Raw genomic sequence first — 19,430 nt, 5'->3', positions numbered from 1 at the left:
AAGTCTTGCATCTTTTTCAGTTTTGTCCCACTTTCTTTTTAAATGTCTCATGTTTCTGATCCATTTCACAAAGCAGTAAGTACGCTTTTAATAATAAAAATAATAAACAATGTAATTCCGCGTAAAACACTGGACAGTGGATTGTGTTTCTCTATATTTCAGTGAGAGGGTGAGTTGTTTGCATGTCAGAGGAGTGCCGTACTGCATGACACAACACATTTCGATTTAAAGCTTTCGTGACTGCAGGGATTCATCTTCTTGGTTCGTTCGGTAAAGTCACGTAGAAGGGAAATAATAAAATAATAAAAATAATAAAAATAAAACATAATTAAATAATATAATATTTTTTTATGTTTTATTTTTATTATTTTATTATTTCCCTTCTACGTGACTTTACCGAAAGAACCAAGAAGACACAACACATATCCATGACCATAGATGCTGCAGTCTTGTTATATCCGCTTTGCAGCAAAGCTGTATGCCCCCCAACTGCCCTTCACGTGATAATTATGAATGCCTCACTGAATAAAATGGCATTTGGTAATCCTAACAATACAGCTGACACTTAACTCTGACGGGTTTTATATAATGGGTTTGTTTTGTCTGCTGATTAATTTGCCTTGAGAGAATGACAGTATTCTGTGTGTTTATGCGTAATGTGCAGTGTGTGCTTTGCTAAAAATGTGACCAGACGCATTGAAGAATGGCATGTTGATTTGAAAGAACACGCCACAGGCCAGTCTTCAGGTATCTACTTGCTGTAATCCTCAAGCAAACCGAATTAACAACAAGTCTAAAGTCAAGTCATAGCACATCTATAAAAAAAACACAATGTGATGGTGATCGTCCTGAGCCAGAGACACACGGAGTCTCAAAGCATTCTAAGGATTGTCTCGCATTTTGTTATTGGGCCAATGGAACTTTTTGTCATTTGCAAAGGAAGCCGGAGTACACAGGGAAGACCCATGAATGTGATGGGATCCTCATCAGCACTGCTGTTTCCAGGCTACCTCACATGCCCAGAACGATATCAACTGGAAAGCCGTAGTAGTCACCTATCCAAGTACAAACCAGGCCTTATCGCTTTGAATTTGACTTTGCCATGGTAGATGTCTCTCCATGGAACCTACCATGAAGCATGGAGAGATGCATGCTTGGCTAACATACTCTTAGAGCAGGGGTGGGGAACGTCCGGCCCGCGGGCCGTATAAGGCCCGTGAAATCATTTGATCTAGCCCTGCCAAGGCAACCGCAGGCGGGACTCGAAATTCAATAAATCTAGGAGCAAACCTGGAAAAGCAGTTGCGAGTAGCAACATCATCAATACCAGCTAACATCACCACGCCTCACCAAAGAGAAGCAGTTACAGCCATCACATTAGGGGTGAGTTAATTAAATGTTTGACCAAATATCACAGACAAATTTTTAAGTTGATAATTTTGTATGGACTGTGAATGATGTTATAAATATCCAAATGGCCCTTGGCAGAAAAAAGGTTCCCCACCCCTGCCTTAGAGTAATGCATAGATTCGAGAACAATTAAAGTTCAAGACATTGTATTTACTGTTCAGAAAAGTAAGTAGGCTTGGGCAGGACATGCAGTACAGTACTAAACTGGGACTGGCATGTGTTCGTTTCTGCTTAGCGTTGGGAAGCAGTTAACAACGAGTTGGCAATGCTACACACGTTCAGTTTTTGAGCTTCAGAAGTGGAATAAAAAAACAAATCTACATTGTTTTTACTCTTTATGTAGTCTCCCCCAAAACAACCCCATTATATGGAGGACTCGGTATGTCCTTCCACGTTTTTTCGAGGACACGCCGTGTTTCATACGCAGACAAAGAATCGAGGCTATTAAAGTCAGGTCAAGCACAGAAAACTGTGGTATGTCAGACATGTGGGCAAAAAGAATGGTGACCGGCTGCGGAAGATGGTGATGGAGGAAACATTGGAAGGTGCTCAGGGAAGACCACTATCTGACTGGATGTCAAACACCAAACGGGGGGATGGTAGCTCTCTCAGTTGAAAGATGCAGCGACAGACAGAGAGAGAGAGACTCTGCAAGGCGATATCAGCGAAGGGCGTGGGGTGGCACTGAACCGCACGTGTGGCCTACGGCAACAGGTGGTGGACGTGGAGTTGGACCGGCGCTCGCTAAGCGACGAACCCGTTTCTGCGTCGCTGCCGCCTCCCGCGCCGGTGCTACGCCAGCACCTCACGGCGTGCGTGTCGGCGCTCGCCTCCCCTTTCCCGTCGTCTCCGCCTCCCGCCGTCACAACCATTGCCGCGGCCGTCGCCGGAACGGGCGGCCGAAGCTTGCCGAGCGGTGGCGCTTTCTCCTCCTCTTCCTCGTCGTCGCTAGACACGACGCCGGCGCTGTCCCCCTCGCCCAGGGCCCAGGCCGTTGCCGCCACCACCACCACCGCCGGCTGCTCGGGTGAGCCGGATTTAAAGGCAAACTTGCCGATTTTATCCCATGACGTGAAGGTAATATTGCTTTGCTGATTGGATATATGGGGGTGGAGTGGCGGTGCAGTGATTGATACACTACGCTATGAACTTGGCGTCCTGAGTTCGATTCCCAGCTAACAGCAGTGGCAAGTGACATCTGAACCAGGTTTGAATTCTGCCATTTCACCAACCCGCATTGACCAGCGTGGTAACAACCTCAGTGGCTGACAAGGTGTGGAGAGGCCTTCTTTTTGTGATCACCTGACTAAAGGATTTGTATAATAATTAGATGTTCTCCAATCTGGCCAGATGATGCTTTGGTAATTAGTGCTGTACTCATAATCTGAAAAATAAATAGACAAAATAAGTACCACTTAAAAAAAAAACATGAGAATGTTTAATTTTCGCCACCATTGGAGGTGAGTACATCCCCAATCTCGCTTGGACATTGAGACATTTTTACCTTTGAATGGGCTATACACATGATATCACTCAACTGATGACGCACACGCGTGACATCGCCCCACGGGTATCTCTGGTAACGAGGCGCCGTGTGTGCAGGGAGCAGAGGCGGCACCACGAGTAGCAGCGGTGGCAGTGCTGATCACTCGGTGTCGCCCGTGCCGCACATGGCCAGCTCTAGCGCATCGCTCACGCCGTCCACCCCACCTCACTCGCTCTCCTCCTCCTCCCTCGCGTCCTCGCCCGCCGTCACGCCCGGGGCGCCGCCCGCACCCGACACTCCCGACGCCGCCAGCTCAGGCACGGCCCCACGCACTCGCTGGTTCTGGGGCGGGTCATGGCACGGGTCAGGTGTCGGGGGATGCTGCCGTGGTGTGATGGTTCGTGCACTGGACTTGCCGTCCAAAAGCTTGCGCTTAATTCTCCGAGAGCAGCAGTTGAATCAATGGGGCAAGTCTTTTTGAAATCCCTCTGTTCACCCAGCAATATACATATTAAACTAAACTGATATTTGACCAGGTAAGGCCCACTGAGCTATGTCGCTCTTTTTCAGAAGTGACTTGTCTGTCACAAGTGATAGCTCAACGAAGTGGCTTATCATGTGGATATTTATTGCAGCCAATACTCTCATATGCATGTTTCTAAATGTGGTGAGAAAACCCGGAAGAGCTGGAGAAAAATGCATGCGACCACAGGGAGGGGTCAACAATTTTTGGAAACCTTTTAGATCAACTATTTACCCCCCACTTTGGACTTCTGAAAGCCTCTTATAATTTTGTTGACGGACAAATGGACAGACAAATGGCACGCCGGGCTTTCACAATAGCTTAGTATTTGTGTATGTATATGTTATGTTTTTTAGAGAAGTTTTCAAATATATTTTCCCTCCGGGCAACGCCGGGTACTTCCCGGTAGTAGGAACTACATGTTAAAGAGTTAATTCGTTCTGATAGCATCGAACATTAATTTTTTTCTGCCAAAAAAAGTACCTTATAATATTGAAGCAATTGATATTAACACAAAGTTACTGACAGCATTATAAACACTTCATATTAAAAGAAACGTGATTAATTGATAACGTTTCATTGATTATAATCAATGCATTAATTAACATTTATTTTACCTACAACATCCCGTCGTTAACAAGGAAATGGTCGGTAAGCGAACACTTTGGGCTCTGTGGAGGACCTACACTACTATACACTACATTATACACTACACATTGGGCTCTATGGAGGCCCGTCGTTAAGCGATTATTTGTTAACAGGGGTGGTCGTTAAGAGGGGTTCTATTGTTCCTTATTTCATCGGGCCCATGGCCACACGGGGCCTACCACTGCGAAATGGCCTGCAAGTAATATTTATCCATCGCTGCAAACATTTTAACCGTACTAATCAGATATTGTCGCTGAATCTTTTTTATACTTAACATTGCTGTTCCTAACTTTAGCGCACTCAGTCACTGCTGTCACTGCAAGGGCCTCTTACAGTGACAGAAGTTATTTGAGCCGCGAGTGTCAATGTGTGGGTTGCCCACCAAAGGATATATTTGAAAGGTTCCCAAAGCCCTGCTTTACATTTTGACGAAACCGCTCGATGCCGGTTGTCTCCCTGAGCAGGTGCGAAGCTCGTGGAGGTGAAGAAGGAGTGCGTGGACAGGTTCTCGACCGTCTCGGGTGGCGGGTCCCGGGTGGAGGGGCCCAACGGCGAGCCGGGCACCACAAAGGAACCCGCGGGACAGCGTCCCACCTTCAGCCCCCACTGCAACTCGGCCTTCCAGCCCATCACTGCGAGCTGCAAGATCGTGCCGCAGGGAAAGCTGTCGACGCTTGGGGAGTCGCCCGGGCGCTCCTTCCAGCCGCTCACCGTCAGCTGCAAAATCGTCTCAGGTTGTTCGCGCTCACTCACTCACTCGCCCCACACGTGCGTGTGTTTGTGTAGTGTACCGGTTAGCGCCCTGCGCTATGAACAAGGACCCAAGTTCGATTCCCGCTCACGACCACCAACACCAGTGATGATTACACTGTGTAACAATTTTTTTTTTGTTCCTGGGTAGTAAGTGTTGTTTCCTCATTGTTTATGCCTCAGAAGTACAGAAAATTTATATTATTCCCCACAAACTTTGCTTTTGTGATCAAGATAATTATCTTAACCGGTCCTGGGCATCCCCTAGGTCGACGCCGCCTCAAATGATTACCTGGTGCGGTGTGTAAACATCGCCACTTGGGCGACAAAGGCGGCCGGGCGTGATGCTGGCCACCCACCCCCTCGTGTGCTGTGCCGGCCTTCATAGGTGCTCGCTAACAGCACTTGCCCAAACAGTCTGTTAAGGCTATATTGCGGACCTTTGTCTTGTGTTTACGGAAGCGGCGCTACACGACTTGGTGTGTTGCGCTACGAACCCAGCAACTAGAGTTTGATTCCCAGCCACGGCTGAGATCGGTGACCTGGGGAGTTGAACTCGGCTTTAAAGGAGTACCAAGAGCCAATCTCTAAACATTGGCACTCTGTGGTCAGATGAGACAGGTTCCGGCCACACTGGCCAGGAAAACTAATCTTCTAACAGATGTTTGGACGGTGTGCACACACAGCCTTAGGCATGAGTCTGTGAAATAAAGAGCTATTCAATATGTTGGGCCGCACCATTAATGTGTTCCTTGCCACTTATCTCACCGCTTCTGCTCCAGGTTCTCCCGTGTCGACTCCGAGTGCGTCCCCGCTGTCTCGCACATCCTCGCTCTCACCCGTGTCTGGCAAGCAGAGCCCGGCCGTGCTCTCAGTGGGGACCCCGTACATCATTGGCAGTCCCTGTGCGTCAACCCTACTACCTCCTCCCCAACCCCCCCCCCCCCAAACCTGCCAACACCATCGTTCAATTCCCTTCCATTGTCATGCATATTGTTTAAGCTATTGGGGGGAACCGACGGCCTGACATTTCATATCATATGGGCCGCAGCCACACGAGGCTTGCCACTGGCGTGAAACGGCCCACAAAGCAATGTTTATCCGTTCCTGCAAGCGTGTTAGCTGCACTGAGTACTAGTGGGGAATACTTTCGATATGACGGAATTGTGTCTCTAATTTTGGCAAGCTCAGTCTCCTGTTGTCTTTGACGTCACGCACCTCGGGGGGGGGGGGGGGGGTCAGACATTTGTGACGATGTATGACGAGGGGGGGGGGGTTGAGAAATGTGACGTCACATCAAATACGCAACTTTAAATAAATATAGACAATAGGTTCTACTTAGTTAAATAGACTTTTTAATAAATGTTTTCTCCTATAACATCAGAGTGCAGCGCCACATTAAATACGCACTACAATGACAATAGTTGAAAACGATTTTAAACATGTTTAATTTTTTTTTTTTGGGGGGGGGGGGGGGCAGAGCTTTTTGACGTCATATTTGAGGGGGGTCTGACTTTTTGTGACGCCGTGTGATGAAGGGGGGGGGGTCAAAAATCGTCCAAAATCACGTGACGTCATTTATGGACGGCCCCTAAGTGTCAACTAATGTGTGGCTCGCCCAAAGATATATTGGAAAATCCTATTCGCCTCTCAGTAAGGAAATGGTTCCCTGCCCCTGGCTTAAGCCAATCGTGTTATATCCTTGTGTAAGTGTGTAGTCCTACAGTTTAAGTATTTATCCTGAGTTTTGTGAGTTTGTAATCTGGAATAGGTATATTTGAGCACACTCATGTGTTGTCTGTCTCTGTGAGAGAATGTTTGTCTTTTTTTATAATTGAGGAGCAGTGGCGTAGTGGTGAGCGCTAAGCACTCGCAACCAACCTGGCGACCTGAGCTTAATTCCTGCTCATGGCCAACATCCTTGGTGATTATCTGAATCTGTTTGGGGTCTCCTTTAGGTTGACCCGGCCTTAAAAAAGAAAGTACTTTGTGTGATACGAACGCATGACTATTGGAAAGACAAAGGCGTGATGCTGGCCACGCTACCCCATTGCGTGCCGTGCCTGCCTTCCCAGGTGCTCGTCTTTCAGCACTTGCCCCCAACGGCCCGTGTCGACTACACTGGTCATCTTTGTCTTTGTTGTCCACTGTCATTCATTTGTGCCGTGTGTGTGTGTTTTTTCTGCATTCGTTGGCACAGCTCCGAGCCCGGTGCCGAAGGTGGGCACGGCCGGGGGTGTGGACGCTCGCTCGCCAGTCTCCAAACTGCACATTCATGGCGGCAGCTTTGTCAGCATGTCCGCCGTCAAGGTACAGCCCGCGCAGACATGGCGGTGGTTAGCACAGCGAATAGCGAATTACGCTTATGATACCCTGCCGATCTGAGATGGGTTCCCAGCCAGGGCTGACATCGGTGGAAAGTGAACAGATCCTATACCCCACTCCTCCACTTCACCAATGCCCACTGACCAACTTGGTGAAGTATGGATAAACAACCCTCATGGCTGCACAATGTGTAGAGGCCTCCATCCATCCAGAATTGTGTTGACATTTGACAGATTACATGGACACCCTCGCAGAGCGTGCAAACAGCAAGAACACAGTCACGCTATTTCACCTAAAATAAAAATATGTCTGACCTGGTGGTCTTAGTCCTAGGCATCTGGAAATCTGTTAAATGTTTTATCTGTGTGTGTGTATGCGTATGTATGGGGAGCGGTGGTGTCGTGGTTAGCGTGCTTAGCTTTGAACCCGGCGACCTGAGTTCGATTCCCACTCACGCCAGTGACGATTATCTGAACCGGTCATGGCCTCCCCTAGGTCGACTCAGCCTCAAATGAGTACCTGTTGTGGTGTGTATACATCGCCACTGGGGAGACAAAGGCGGCCAGGCGTGGTGCTGACCACCCACCCCCTCGTGTGCCATGCTGGCTTTCATAGGTGCTACTCGCTAACAGCACTTGCCCCGACAGTCTCTCAAGGCCGTATGGGGATCTTTGTTTTTTGTTTGTGGAGCGGTGGTCATTCTACTGAGTGTTGAAAGGCAACCGACTACAATTTCTGGCCGTGGATTAATCTACAGTGGTTAATCAGAACCTGTCCTGGGCTTTCTTTTGCTTGACTCGCTCTTAAATGATTACCCGGTGCGCTGTACAAATGTAAAGGAAGGTCTTTGGAGGCGTCCATCTCAACAGGGGTAAGTCTTTATTTTCACTTGGAGAATCGGTTACAGTTCCGTTGAACCTGGCTCAGTTGCACTCCACCTTGGTCGTCTTCTATCACCCTCTTAAATACCCTCCTAAAGGCTCTGAGCTCAGTCAGCCAGTGTCCCCACGTGGACCTGCTCTTAATTCACTCAACGTGTGCATTCCCGAATATTCTCCTGTACAGTTTCCCATGCCTACGCGTCCACTGTTACTCAACGTGTACCCCAACCATAACTCTGATGTGCAGTCCCCTACATAAATATCAGCACTGGGGAGACAATGGGGGCTGAAAGTATTGCTCACCAAGCGAACTTTAGCTTGTGTTATGCCAGACTGAATGTGAGTGTTTACTGACGTCACTTGACACAGTTATAATTATTACTTATTTACCCAAGAAGCCAATACTCTTTTTACACGCTTTTATTTAACTCACTCCGTCTGTTGTCGTATCCTTAAAAAATATTGTAACTCAATTTTTACCCACTTCCCAATGTGCTATCGACTGCAAACTTGGTATACTTGTGTCATACTGATAACAAGACTATATTCTATCATAAAAAAAAAAAAATATTTTTAAACATTTTATTTTTAACTCACTCTATCTGTTGTATCCTCAAATCTTGTTACTCTATTTCAACCGTCTTCCCAATGTATCGACTGCAAACTTGGTACAGGTATATCATACTGATGACAATACATTAGAACTATATATTTTTAAACAATCTTTTTTTACGGGTCTAATTATCTATGCTCAACTCACGTTGCCTGTAAATCACTATGGTCCCTTACGTTATGGCAAGCTGCGGGGCCACTTCCTGGAGTCGTGGAGTTCTGCCATTACGAGTACGGTACATTTCATTAAAGCGTGTTTTTTTAAAAAGTATTTAAAAATATTTTTTTGAGGATGGTTCTGCATTGTATGTATGTACGTATGTTGAACGTCTTTCGCATCTTACGTCGCCAACTGTGCTAACCAGAGGTATGGGGGGGGGGGCAAGAAACTAAACACAAAAAGAAGTTTTAAAGAAATGAGTTTTCAGTCTGGATTTAAAAGTGCAAAGCTCCAGTGGCTTCCTAATATCGAAAGGACGAACCTTCCAGATGGCCACAGAAGCGCATCTGAAAGCGCGCGATGCAGTCACCGTCTTTGTTCGATGGTTAGCCAAAAGGCCGCTGCGAGGATGAATGAAGTATATAGAGGTGTTTTCGGCCAATTAATGGGTGTGTAAGCATGTGGGAGGACACGGGAGCACATGGAGGAAACCCACGCGTGTCAGGGGGTATCATTATCCCATACAGATGGAACGGACGACACGAGTCCACGCTTGTTGCGCTACATTCTCCTGGCAAGCCAGATAAATGGTTACCTCAACACCCAATGGGAAGGAGTGGCGGAACATTTGTCTGATCCACCAACCCTCACCTCCACAGTGCTGGTTCACCGGAGTGCTGCATCGCCAGTGCCCGGCTGAATACTATCCCGTACGGCTAACCGGAGAATATTTGTCTTTTTGTGTGCCTGGCGACTTAGGAGGAGGCTCTCTTTGCAACCATGCCACCTCTGGGCCCCATTGGCAGCCAGGCAAAGCTGCAGACCCCCAAGGCTATCCCAGCTACCATGGCTACACAGACCACCTTGCCCAAGGTACATAACGCAACGTCTCCAGTCTGTGCTCTGTCGCATGCTTTGCCAACATTTTGACGTCACCTTACAAGTCCACTAAGAACCGCGGGACAGGTGTTATTGCACAACATCTCCCAGATGGTGATCAAGCAGGAGCCGATGGACGTCCAGCCGTCGCCCTCCGCCGGGCCTTCCCAGCAGCCCCTGCAGCAGTTTGTGACGATGAAAGGAGGCCCGGTGATCACGGTGCCCTCCCAGAAGACAGCCTCGCTCTCCACGACGACGCACACGCCCACCAAGGTGCTCAGGTTTTTTGCGGCCCGCACGTCGCGTGTTTGTTGCATGCTGCCCCGTTTGCCTCACAATTTGAACGAGAAATGCAGGACAAGGGCTGTTGCACAAATTCAACCTGTTGTGTTTTTTTCACGATTTAGGTCATGAGTGTGGAGGGCCAAACTGGACCTGGGAATATATCTCTAATTTTTTAAATGCCTTTTGGGCGGGCCACATTAACATGCATCAGAGCGTTATCCGCAATAAGTCTTGTGCATATTATCCAATACGAATGAACATTTAGTACAGAGTTGAGTTTCTATTCCCCACTAACCCTGTGGAAAACCAGTCCATTTTATGCTGGTTGCTTCACAGTTGGCGACAAAACCTAGAGTTAAATAAATAAAAATTCCCGAGTAAAAATACATGCTTAAAAGCATAGAATAAATGCATGTGCATGATTTTTCTTCCTTGTGTTTTTTTCCCCCTTTCTAAACTATTTTTTTTTATTCTACCAGGTAAGGCCAACTGAGCTATGTAGCTCTTTTTCAGAAGAAACCTGGCCACAAATGACAGCTCAACGAAAGTGTCTTTTCACGTGGAAATGTATAGCAGCCAAATACTCTAAATGTATGTTGATTCCAAATGTGGAGGGAAAAACCGGATCACTCGGAGAAAAATCCACACGACCACGGGGAGAACACGCAATCTCCATATATACAGCAGGCATCGGGGTCTGGATCGAACGCACGACGTCCTGCGTACCAGGCGAGGTCGTTAACATCGCGCCCTGCTGTGCTGTCCTTCCACCGCAGGTGCTGGGGATCCAGGCGGGCTGCTCCGTGTCGCCCGCCAAGCAGACCCTGACGCTCTCCAGCGGTCAGATCCTGCTCGCAAAGCCGCTACCTCAGACGGCCAAGCTCCTCCCGCAGAAGGCAGCCGCTGCATCGACCTCGGGGCCGGCCGGCCAAAAGGGCATCACCGTGGTTACGACCTCGGCTGGCGGTGTTCAGAAACCCATGTTAATGGGGACAGGTAAGACCCGCCCATCGCCGTGGATGTTACCATAGTCCATGATGTATGTATGTGGATAATAACAATATAAATGGCATTAGCGCAAGGCTATCGTGAAGGCGCTATCTATCACAGATGGGTATGGCTTGCTCGTAGTTGGCAATATTGTCATGTGGTTGTATCCTGTTTCGTAATGAAGTAATATGCGGGTAATATTAAAATTATAACAACATCACAGGATCTTTCAAGTCCACTGTGAAGCAGACGCTGAAGTATTTTTTTTCTGCACCTGCAGTCTTAACCAGGGTGGCCGCTTGTGTTCAACCACGAACCTCTGCAAATAAGCGGGAAACGCACTTCAGCTCGGCCACGTCCATCGTGCCTTGCAATGAACCTGGAGACCTTAAATTGATTTCCGGTCACGGCTAACATCATTGGCGAGTGGTGTCAGAACTGATCCTTTTAGGGAACCAAAAAACATTTGATCCAACAATTTTAAAGTTTTCAACCACACAGAGCATTGTTAAGCCATATTGTGGGATCATGATTTTTCAGCCAATATGTCATAAATCTATTGTTAACTCTCGATTATCCTTTGGATGGATTATCCGGATTGTGGGTTAAACGTTCCCATTCACACATTTTGGCCTGCGCGCTGATTTAATCATCCACTGCCCGTCACTGTCAAGGGCCAGTGATTGACTGGCTGCCCATGTGACCACAAATATTTTGACACGTAATGGGATCACTTTAAGAAATACTAAAAACAGGTGACGCTTTTCAAATCCTCACCCACATTCTCTATAAGTAAACAACAAATATGCTTTCTTACCCTAAATGTAGACGTTTTTGCATTTCTCTCCGATGTGCCTTTGGGGTCTACCGCGTGTCGTTAAGCGTCATTTTAGACGTTTCTCTCCACATTCTCGGAGCTTCTTCAGAAATTAATCCGAGCTATACTAAACTATTAAACTAAACTTTTTTTATTTTACCAGGTAAAGCCCACGGAGCTGTATACTCCTTTTTTAGAAGTGACCTGGCCACAGTTGATAGCTCAACTTAGTAGCATGTCACGTGGACCTTTCTAGCAGCCAAATACTCGAAACACGTGTTTATAAATGTGGAGAAAAAAACCGGAGAAACTGGAGAAAAATCGACGCGACCACGTGAAGAACATGCAAACTTCAAATATACAAGCGTCAGGGTCAGGATCGAACGCACGACCTCCTGTATACCAAGCGAGGTAGTTAACATCTCACCACCGCTGCAGCCAGACCTACGCAATCGGGTTTTTTTGTTGGTTATCTGGGCCATCTGTTTTTTTCTTTTATCCCGGCCATCTCCTTCACCCCATGACCCGAGATAATCGAGAGCTGATTGCGATTCTATGATTTGTACTTGAAGGAACGATTGTAGACGAACTGGGCTTGCACAAACCGCCGCACTAACGTTTGCCCGACGCGTCAGCGACAGTGGCGGCTGGCAAGGCGGTCATGGTGAGCAGCGTCGGGGCATCCATCCTCTCCCAGTCTTCGGCGACGACCGGAGGGGTCAAACATCCCCCAGGAGTGGCCACAGCATCGTCGGGCACGACCAAACCCACCCAGGGCCAAGGTAAGAAAGGCGTCATTGGGCGGTGCGGCTGCCGATGATGATTATGTTGACGTAGTATGGAGGAACGGTAACATTTTACAGTTTGATGTTAGGCTTTAACATCCAGTCGACAGCTTTGGGAGATGCGGAGTACCATTACAGAGTGAGTAACAGTGAACAGTTGGGCACGAGATGTCCAGTTGTTTGAACATGTCTTACTTGGACATCTTTGAAAAAGAGCTTCGCAGTTCATCGGATTCCTCCAGTCTAAATAAAGATTCTGATTCTGAAGTTATACCCCACGCTCGTACTGCAGTGGCCTGGAGTGCATTTGTGCATATGGTCTCTACGTAGCGTCCGTGTGATATACTCATACGAGTTGGCATTGTGCCACCGCTTCACCCCAGCTATTCTTGAGAAATGTGATTACATTGATGTTATATCCACTTGCTTTTCCATGGTCTTATGATGATACGGATTTGCTCGAGCAAGCTTTGAAGTCTGAAACCGGAGCTTGTGCCAGAAAGAAAATATGCGAAATTTTAAATACAGTTTATATCTTTGTATACATCATCACTGAAGAACATAGGGAGATGCTAGATTATAGATATGGAGGTTATATCAAATATGGGAAGGAGCATTGTTTTCCATTTGGAATAACTGTGCGGAGAAGAGATTACATTTGAAGTAAACAGATTAGAGGTGGAGAGGTATTTATATCCGACTTCTTTTTTCTCTCTAGTGGCACGTACATTGCACAGTTGTATTGAGCGTCATTGTTTTGCATTCATGAGCATGGTTGGCTACGTACGGTGAGAAAGAAGTTCAACATACATACATGGAAGGGGAGGGCTTCCTGAGATTCACTCTGGGAGTGCTGGTGAATCAGGGCCCAGTATTCGTTATTGTGCTAGATTGTGGGCAATAAATTAAAAATAAACAAACTGGAGTTTGGTTTACCACATAAACATAACGTAAAGTAACAGTTCAGCCGCCTATTTGAGTCCAGAACTAATGTTGTTTTCGGTTCATTTGTTTAGAGAGAGACATTCTGGACCATTTTTCACAGTCTCGTCAGCAGAGTCAAGCTTATATTAAATCAACGCTACTGGAAAACAATGGTCAAGATTTCCCATAGGGCTGAAAGAGGTTAAGGTGCAGCCCTGCAATGGTTTGCTGACACCACTGCTGGCAGAAGGGCCTCCACCAGAGCAGTGTTTAGAGAGTCCCCTCTCTGAAGTATTTTGCCAGCTCTTCCACGCTGGCGAGACGTCTTGGAAGCGGTGGCGGTTACCCGCACTTTACTTCACCACGAGTGACCTGCCGATCGACTAAAATGTAAATTTGCATTCTACTTTTACTTGTCGAGGCAGGCGAACGTGTTGCTATTCGCAAATCCACATCGAGCAGCAGTGATCCCAAACCACATCCCAGCGGAGGTTTCAAATATGGATTTTTCCTCTGGCAGAACCGAAATGGGATTATGGGAAGTGCAAGTGAGCTGCCAATGTTGACAACACAGCTTATGTGGATGGTTGGTGAACTCTGGTGACCGTACCACTGATAAACACGCACGTGGCCTTGGGAAGCGCAGGGGAGAGGGGGGGAGCCAGAGTTTATGGTGTTCCTAGGGTTTTTTTCTCTCTCCCTCGCCAAATAAATAGCACAGGGGCCACGCGAAATCCTCCCCCCCCCCCCGCGTTTTTTGGGTGCCAGGGAGGCAGCGCCTTATTGTAAGCGCCGGCAAATGATGGCGGCAGCGGCTGGCAAGAAAAGGTGGGCAGGGCCTTGCTAGGAGTGGCTGTGTCATTTCTCACGAAGTTGGGGAAAAACAATGGGCAAAATGGGAAGGGAGTTGAACGCGGGGCCACGACCCTTTGCGATCGAATACACAGAGGTGCAATGTGTGCCCGTGCGTCTGCCAAGGACAAACGGAAACTACGTTTTTATAAACAGTTTCCATTCTGCCTCCCTGCCCCAAGAGTTGGGTGTACAGTGTAAAACAACACACGCCACAACCATACGTGTTTTTTAGCGTATTAAATATCGCATGCCCCAACATGTGCGGGGTGATGTATTATGCAACTTGACTTTTAACTACATTTTCTATCAGGCTGCAAAAGTATTATTGTTTTTTTTACCAAAGTAAAACCCTCGTGTTATATCGCCGCATGTGCTTTCAATGAAATAAGTAAATACTGTGGATAAGTAAACAAACCACAGGATACAGTGGTGTTTCATTTGGGAACGAGATGTTGTCTTATGCATTGCTTGTATCATTGAAGTATTTTTTTTAACTTAGAATGTTTTGGTAAAAGACAGTTAATATGTGGGCATTCAGCGGGATATTTTAATGGTTTTGACTGTTAATATTCATAAGAACAGATCTAGGTCCACTGATTAGCCCTACAGACTGCTATTGTAGGTGCTGGAAGGGAGGGATTTCTTTGAGAGGAGGATTTCTCCACAACTCTGGCTGTCGCCTCATGAGGCTCATTGTCATTATTGGCGACACGTCACAGTACTCGAATTGTAAATGTTGTGGGTTTGCTCTCCAACACACAACCGGTGTGCTTTACTCGTAACGAATGGGCACGTTTTGTTTACGTGACAAACCTTACTAATTGGCCGTGTCGGGTGGTGGTGGGTTTAACGACACTTTTATATTTACGCGATCTAACCCAAAAACCTCTATTATGGATAATATTGGTCACGAAAGCCTACGTGTTAATACTGATAGTGAGTGACCTATTATGGCTATTCAGTCTTGATGTAATATGGCACAGACAGGGATGGTGAGACCAGTATCATGCAAACCTGACCGCCTTTGTCTCCCCTCTGGTGATGTCTACTACTCTGCACAAGGAGTAATCATCATAATCGGCGTGAATCTATCCTTTGTTGGGTGAAGGCCTATAACATTACATTTGTAACACTGGTAATAATTATTACTTTGAAACATATAATTCAACTATTTAGTACATTTGGTATTTACAACATTGTGATAGTGCCAGGCTCTCACGAAGATGGGTGCTACGTTTCACACAGTCTGCGGTAGTTTCACAGTAGGGGGCGATTTTGCTTTGATTCCCAATAATGGCCTCATTTCGAATGACATGGGGGGATCTTTAACTGTCCACTTTGGATCAGAGTGCATTTTATGGTCAATACACCTGCAGTAATAACCAGGGTGGCCTGCCGGATGCAAACTTCGAACCAGGTGCAATACGCGGCGAATGCGCCACTGCTGGGCCATATCATCGCATCTCAGAATGTACAAAGAGTCGGACATAGACGACAACATAATGGTATGGTTGATGTGATTTGAGGTTATTTTCATACAGAGGGGAGACGGTGAGGGCTGGCAGGCTTCTTTCGTTTGGCTGATTTAGATGCAGAGCAACAGCTCCAATTTCACATTAACGTGGTCAAGCCAGAAAAGTGCATCAGGAGTGTTTGTCTGCGATATCTCCTTCGTATATTTGTGGATCGGGCATTGCGTCGTTATACATTGTGTATGGCCTGTTATGGATGACCACAGTTGCACACTGGCGAGTTTTTAATTTTCCATTTGTTCATCAGGCTAAAGGGCATAGAGGTAAAGGGGGTGAGTCAGTCCACATGATGCACACCTCCGATTAGCAAGGTTGGCTACGTGCGGGATGAAAGACGTTCATACATACACATAAATGTGCGAATGAAGACGCTTCACAATCGTAGGCGCAGCACGTTAAGAAAGTCTCGAGCGCTTTAGCAGTAGAATCGGTGCCACACGCGCGCGGGCGGTGATGTTGTGCGTGCCCGTGCAGTGCTGGCAACTCTGCAGCTCCCCGCCACAAATCTGGCGAACCTGGCGTCACTGCCGCCCGGGACCAAGCTGTACCTGAGCACGCACGGCAAGCACGCGTCTGGCCGTGGCAAGCTGCTGCTCATCCCGCAGGGAGCAGTGCTGCGCACCAGCGGTAATGTACCCCGTCGTGCAAAACGCCTTCGTCGGCGCCCCTCCGGACGGGCTGGCGTCCGTTTCGCGTCCGGCTCGCGGAGTCTCGATCATCCTCTCGAACGCCTGTGTCCGGGCTCACGAATGTGTCCGTCATGCGCCCACTGGAGCATGGATGGGCATGTCTGCGTTGTGTCATTTTATTATGTTTTTTTCCCCAGAGTAGTCTGCAACACTACCGGAGGGTTTACCCCCACAACACCTCCGAGATTTTCCCCTATGAAATCTTTCCGGCTGTCTGGCTTTTCTCTCTCACGTACAGCAACATGACCAAAGGGGGGAGGGGCTACACTCAGCCAGACCACGTGACGAGGAGGTGTCTCCAATCCACGCCCACTGCCCCTGGTGGGCGTGGCCAAACTCACGTATTAACAACCATGAAATAAACAAGCAGTTTCAGTTTTAACTCGCATCTACCCTCAGTCAATTGTCAACCCTTAAACCGCAGTAAATTATGATGGAATTCACCTACTCTTTGTAGCGTAGGGTGGCCCAGTCGGCCTCACAGGATGTCCCCTCATATTGCAATGCGGGCACATGACACTACCTGCTTGTCACATACAGCTCTCTCTGCCCACTACAATTAAAAAAACATTTTTGCTGTGGTTGTTCCACCTGAAGACGGAAGCTTGTGTTGCCTCCGAAACGTCGTGATTTCTTTTTTCACCTACGAGACTTTACCGAAAGTTTCAGAATTGCTTTTTGTGTTTAGTTTTTTGTCTTTACCCTGCACCTCCGGTTAGCACTGTTGACTGCGTTTGATGCGAAAGAAATTCAACATATATACATACGTGTTTTATTTAACGCCACTTGATTTCTACGCTACTTTAAACCGCGCCTATAAATCAATCAAGATCAACGGTTTTCGTTGAAAAACGAACCATGCGCTTAAACAACCGAGCACGTTGAGAGGCCGCCGTTAATGAATGCCGGTGTGCGTTCCGAGTGTGAGCGTTGACGCCGCGTGTCTCGTGCAGCTGGCCAGACGCTGCAGGGCTCGGCCGGAGGTGCCGGCAGCGGCGTCACCTCCTCCTCCAGCGCCGTCCTGGGCTCCCTGCAGCAGCACGGGAAGCAGCCGCCCTCCCTGCCCTACACCTCCTACATCCTGAAACAGACCCCGCAGGTAACCCCGCTCACACGCTGACGCCACAGCTGCCTGCTGCGGCTGTCCTCAGGCTGCAGCGTGTATCAAATTGTTTGGCGCGTATCGTGACGGTACTGCAAGATGCCCGTCCGGTGCTCGCCGAGCCGCATTGGCTTCCGATTGCCGAACGAATACATTATATGGCCGCGCTCATTGCACACAAAGTGCTTGCCGCAAATTAGCCCACAATACCTTGTTGATCTCGTCAAGGACCATAAACCATCACGTAAACTCCGGTCATCCTCGCAGCGGCTTTTGGCGAGTCATCGAACAAAGATGGGCACCATATCCCGCACCTCCACATGCGCTTCAGCGGCCGTCTGGAACGCTCTTCCTACCGATATTAGGAAGCCACTGGAACTAAATAATCCATATTCATTTCTTTCAAACTGATTTTTAGTGTTTAGTTTGTTGTCCTTCCCTGGCACCTCCGATTAGCACGGTTGGCTACGTACAGTGCGAAAAAAGTTAACCATACGTACATATTTCTCTATCGAGTCGGCATTTTTTGTTATATTTACAGTCTTGGTCTCCTATTCTTAGTCACGGCTCGGCTCAGGCTTTGGCCCTGGCTCAAGCGAGCTATGGCTCACAGCAACGGTTGTGGCAGCACTGGCCTAGTTTGGAAATATATACGTTTGGCTAGCGTTCCTCAGAAGCCCCAGGCAACAGCATCGAAAGAGCAACTAGGCATCCCCGACAGCCAAAACGGGTGACATTTTACTCGCCCCAACGCTCGGATATTTCAGCGGTCATCGACGGCATTCGGTGATGAAACAGTTGTGACACGTTCAGGGTTGGATATCTTCACTTGGAACTTCCCCGAGTTGAATGTATGTTTGTTAATGTTTTGTATTTCTATTGTCTGACGGTGTTTTTTGTTTAAGTGTGTTTGGTCATGTTACAGGAAACCAGCACACCAGATTTGACACGATAAGCAAATGACCGCCATACTTCCCCTCATTTCTGGTGACCCCTACTCTGCCATCTGTAGGCATGCTTTCATTACGTATTTGGTTTGGCGTACACATTAACACGAGCTCAAAATAACTTAATAGGCAAAATAACTGAGCCAAGATACTCGTCTAAATACCAGCCAAGAGCGGTAAGACGAATCGTGTCATAACATTTCATCAATTGAAATTGATCTCACGCTCGGCAATCAGGTGTTGTTTTATACACTCTATGCAAATAAATGCACATTATATGCAAATGTTGGGATTCCACTGCGAATTGTGGGAATGCATCTGAGCCGAGCCACCACAAGGCCCTCACGGTGTGGGTGTTTTTTGTTGGATACTTTCCATGCCGAGCTGTAACCAAACCACTATATACTGACCTCACAAGACATTTTAATGAGACTTGGGGGTTAGGCAAGGCCAGGGGTGTTGATAATGATGCATTTATTGCGTGCGATGTCAGTTGGTACACTGTGAGAACACAGCATCACCGCTTAAATCTACAAAATTGTTCAGAATCGGCATCTTAATTTCGACTGAAGGAATCTAATGAGCTATGAAGCTCTTTTTCACAGATTTCCAGTAGGTTAGGACATCTGTCCACATCATTGCGTTTGACATCAGTCAGTACCCAATGAAGACACAGCATGACCGCATGTACATGTTTATTGTCCTTCCCCCGCACCTCCGATTAGTACAGTTGGTTATGTGTCCACTCGTTCGTGGCATAGTGACATCAGCGGCACGGTTGGGCTTCGGCGAATGCGCCGCTGCTGGGCCATGTCATCGCATCTCAGGAT

General features: G+C 47.6%; 1 protein-coding gene across 10 annotated transcripts in view; it reads left to right on the top strand.

Annotated features, from left to right (window-relative positions):
* Positions 1 to 19,430, top strand: part of YEATS2 (YEATS domain containing 2) — a 56,534-nt gene that overhangs the window by 11,455 nt on the left and 25,649 nt on the right. For 8 of the 10 annotated variants that reach the window (XM_078616687.1, XM_078616688.1, XM_078616693.1 and 5 more), the window contains 10 exons: positions 2,125 to 2,437; positions 4,532 to 4,801; positions 5,600 to 5,722; positions 7,018 to 7,127; positions 9,555 to 9,668; positions 9,762 to 9,947; positions 10,736 to 10,955; positions 12,402 to 12,548; positions 16,337 to 16,489; positions 17,505 to 17,650. In XM_078616687.1, the coding sequence (XP_078472813.1) occupies positions 2,125 to 2,437; positions 4,532 to 4,801; positions 5,600 to 5,722; positions 7,018 to 7,127; positions 9,555 to 9,668; positions 9,762 to 9,947; positions 10,736 to 10,955; positions 12,402 to 12,548; positions 16,337 to 16,489; positions 17,505 to 17,650 (1,782 nt within the window). The remainder of the gene's footprint in view (positions 1 to 2,124; positions 2,438 to 4,531; positions 4,802 to 5,599; positions 5,723 to 7,017; positions 7,128 to 9,554; positions 9,669 to 9,761; positions 9,948 to 10,735; positions 10,956 to 12,401; positions 12,549 to 16,336; positions 16,490 to 17,504; positions 17,651 to 19,430) is intronic. The other 2 variants (XM_078616691.1, XM_078616690.1) reach the window with 2 other exon arrangements.

Source organism: Lampetra planeri, chromosome 51 (assembly GCF_965212315.1).
Source record: "Lampetra planeri chromosome 51, kcLamPlan1.2.h2, whole genome shotgun sequence".
Taxonomy (NCBI): Eukaryota; Metazoa; Chordata; class Hyperoartia; order Petromyzontiformes; family Petromyzontidae; genus Lampetra; species Lampetra planeri.
Note: the sequence above shows the minus strand (reverse complement) of the source record. Positions and strands in the feature narration are given on the sequence as shown.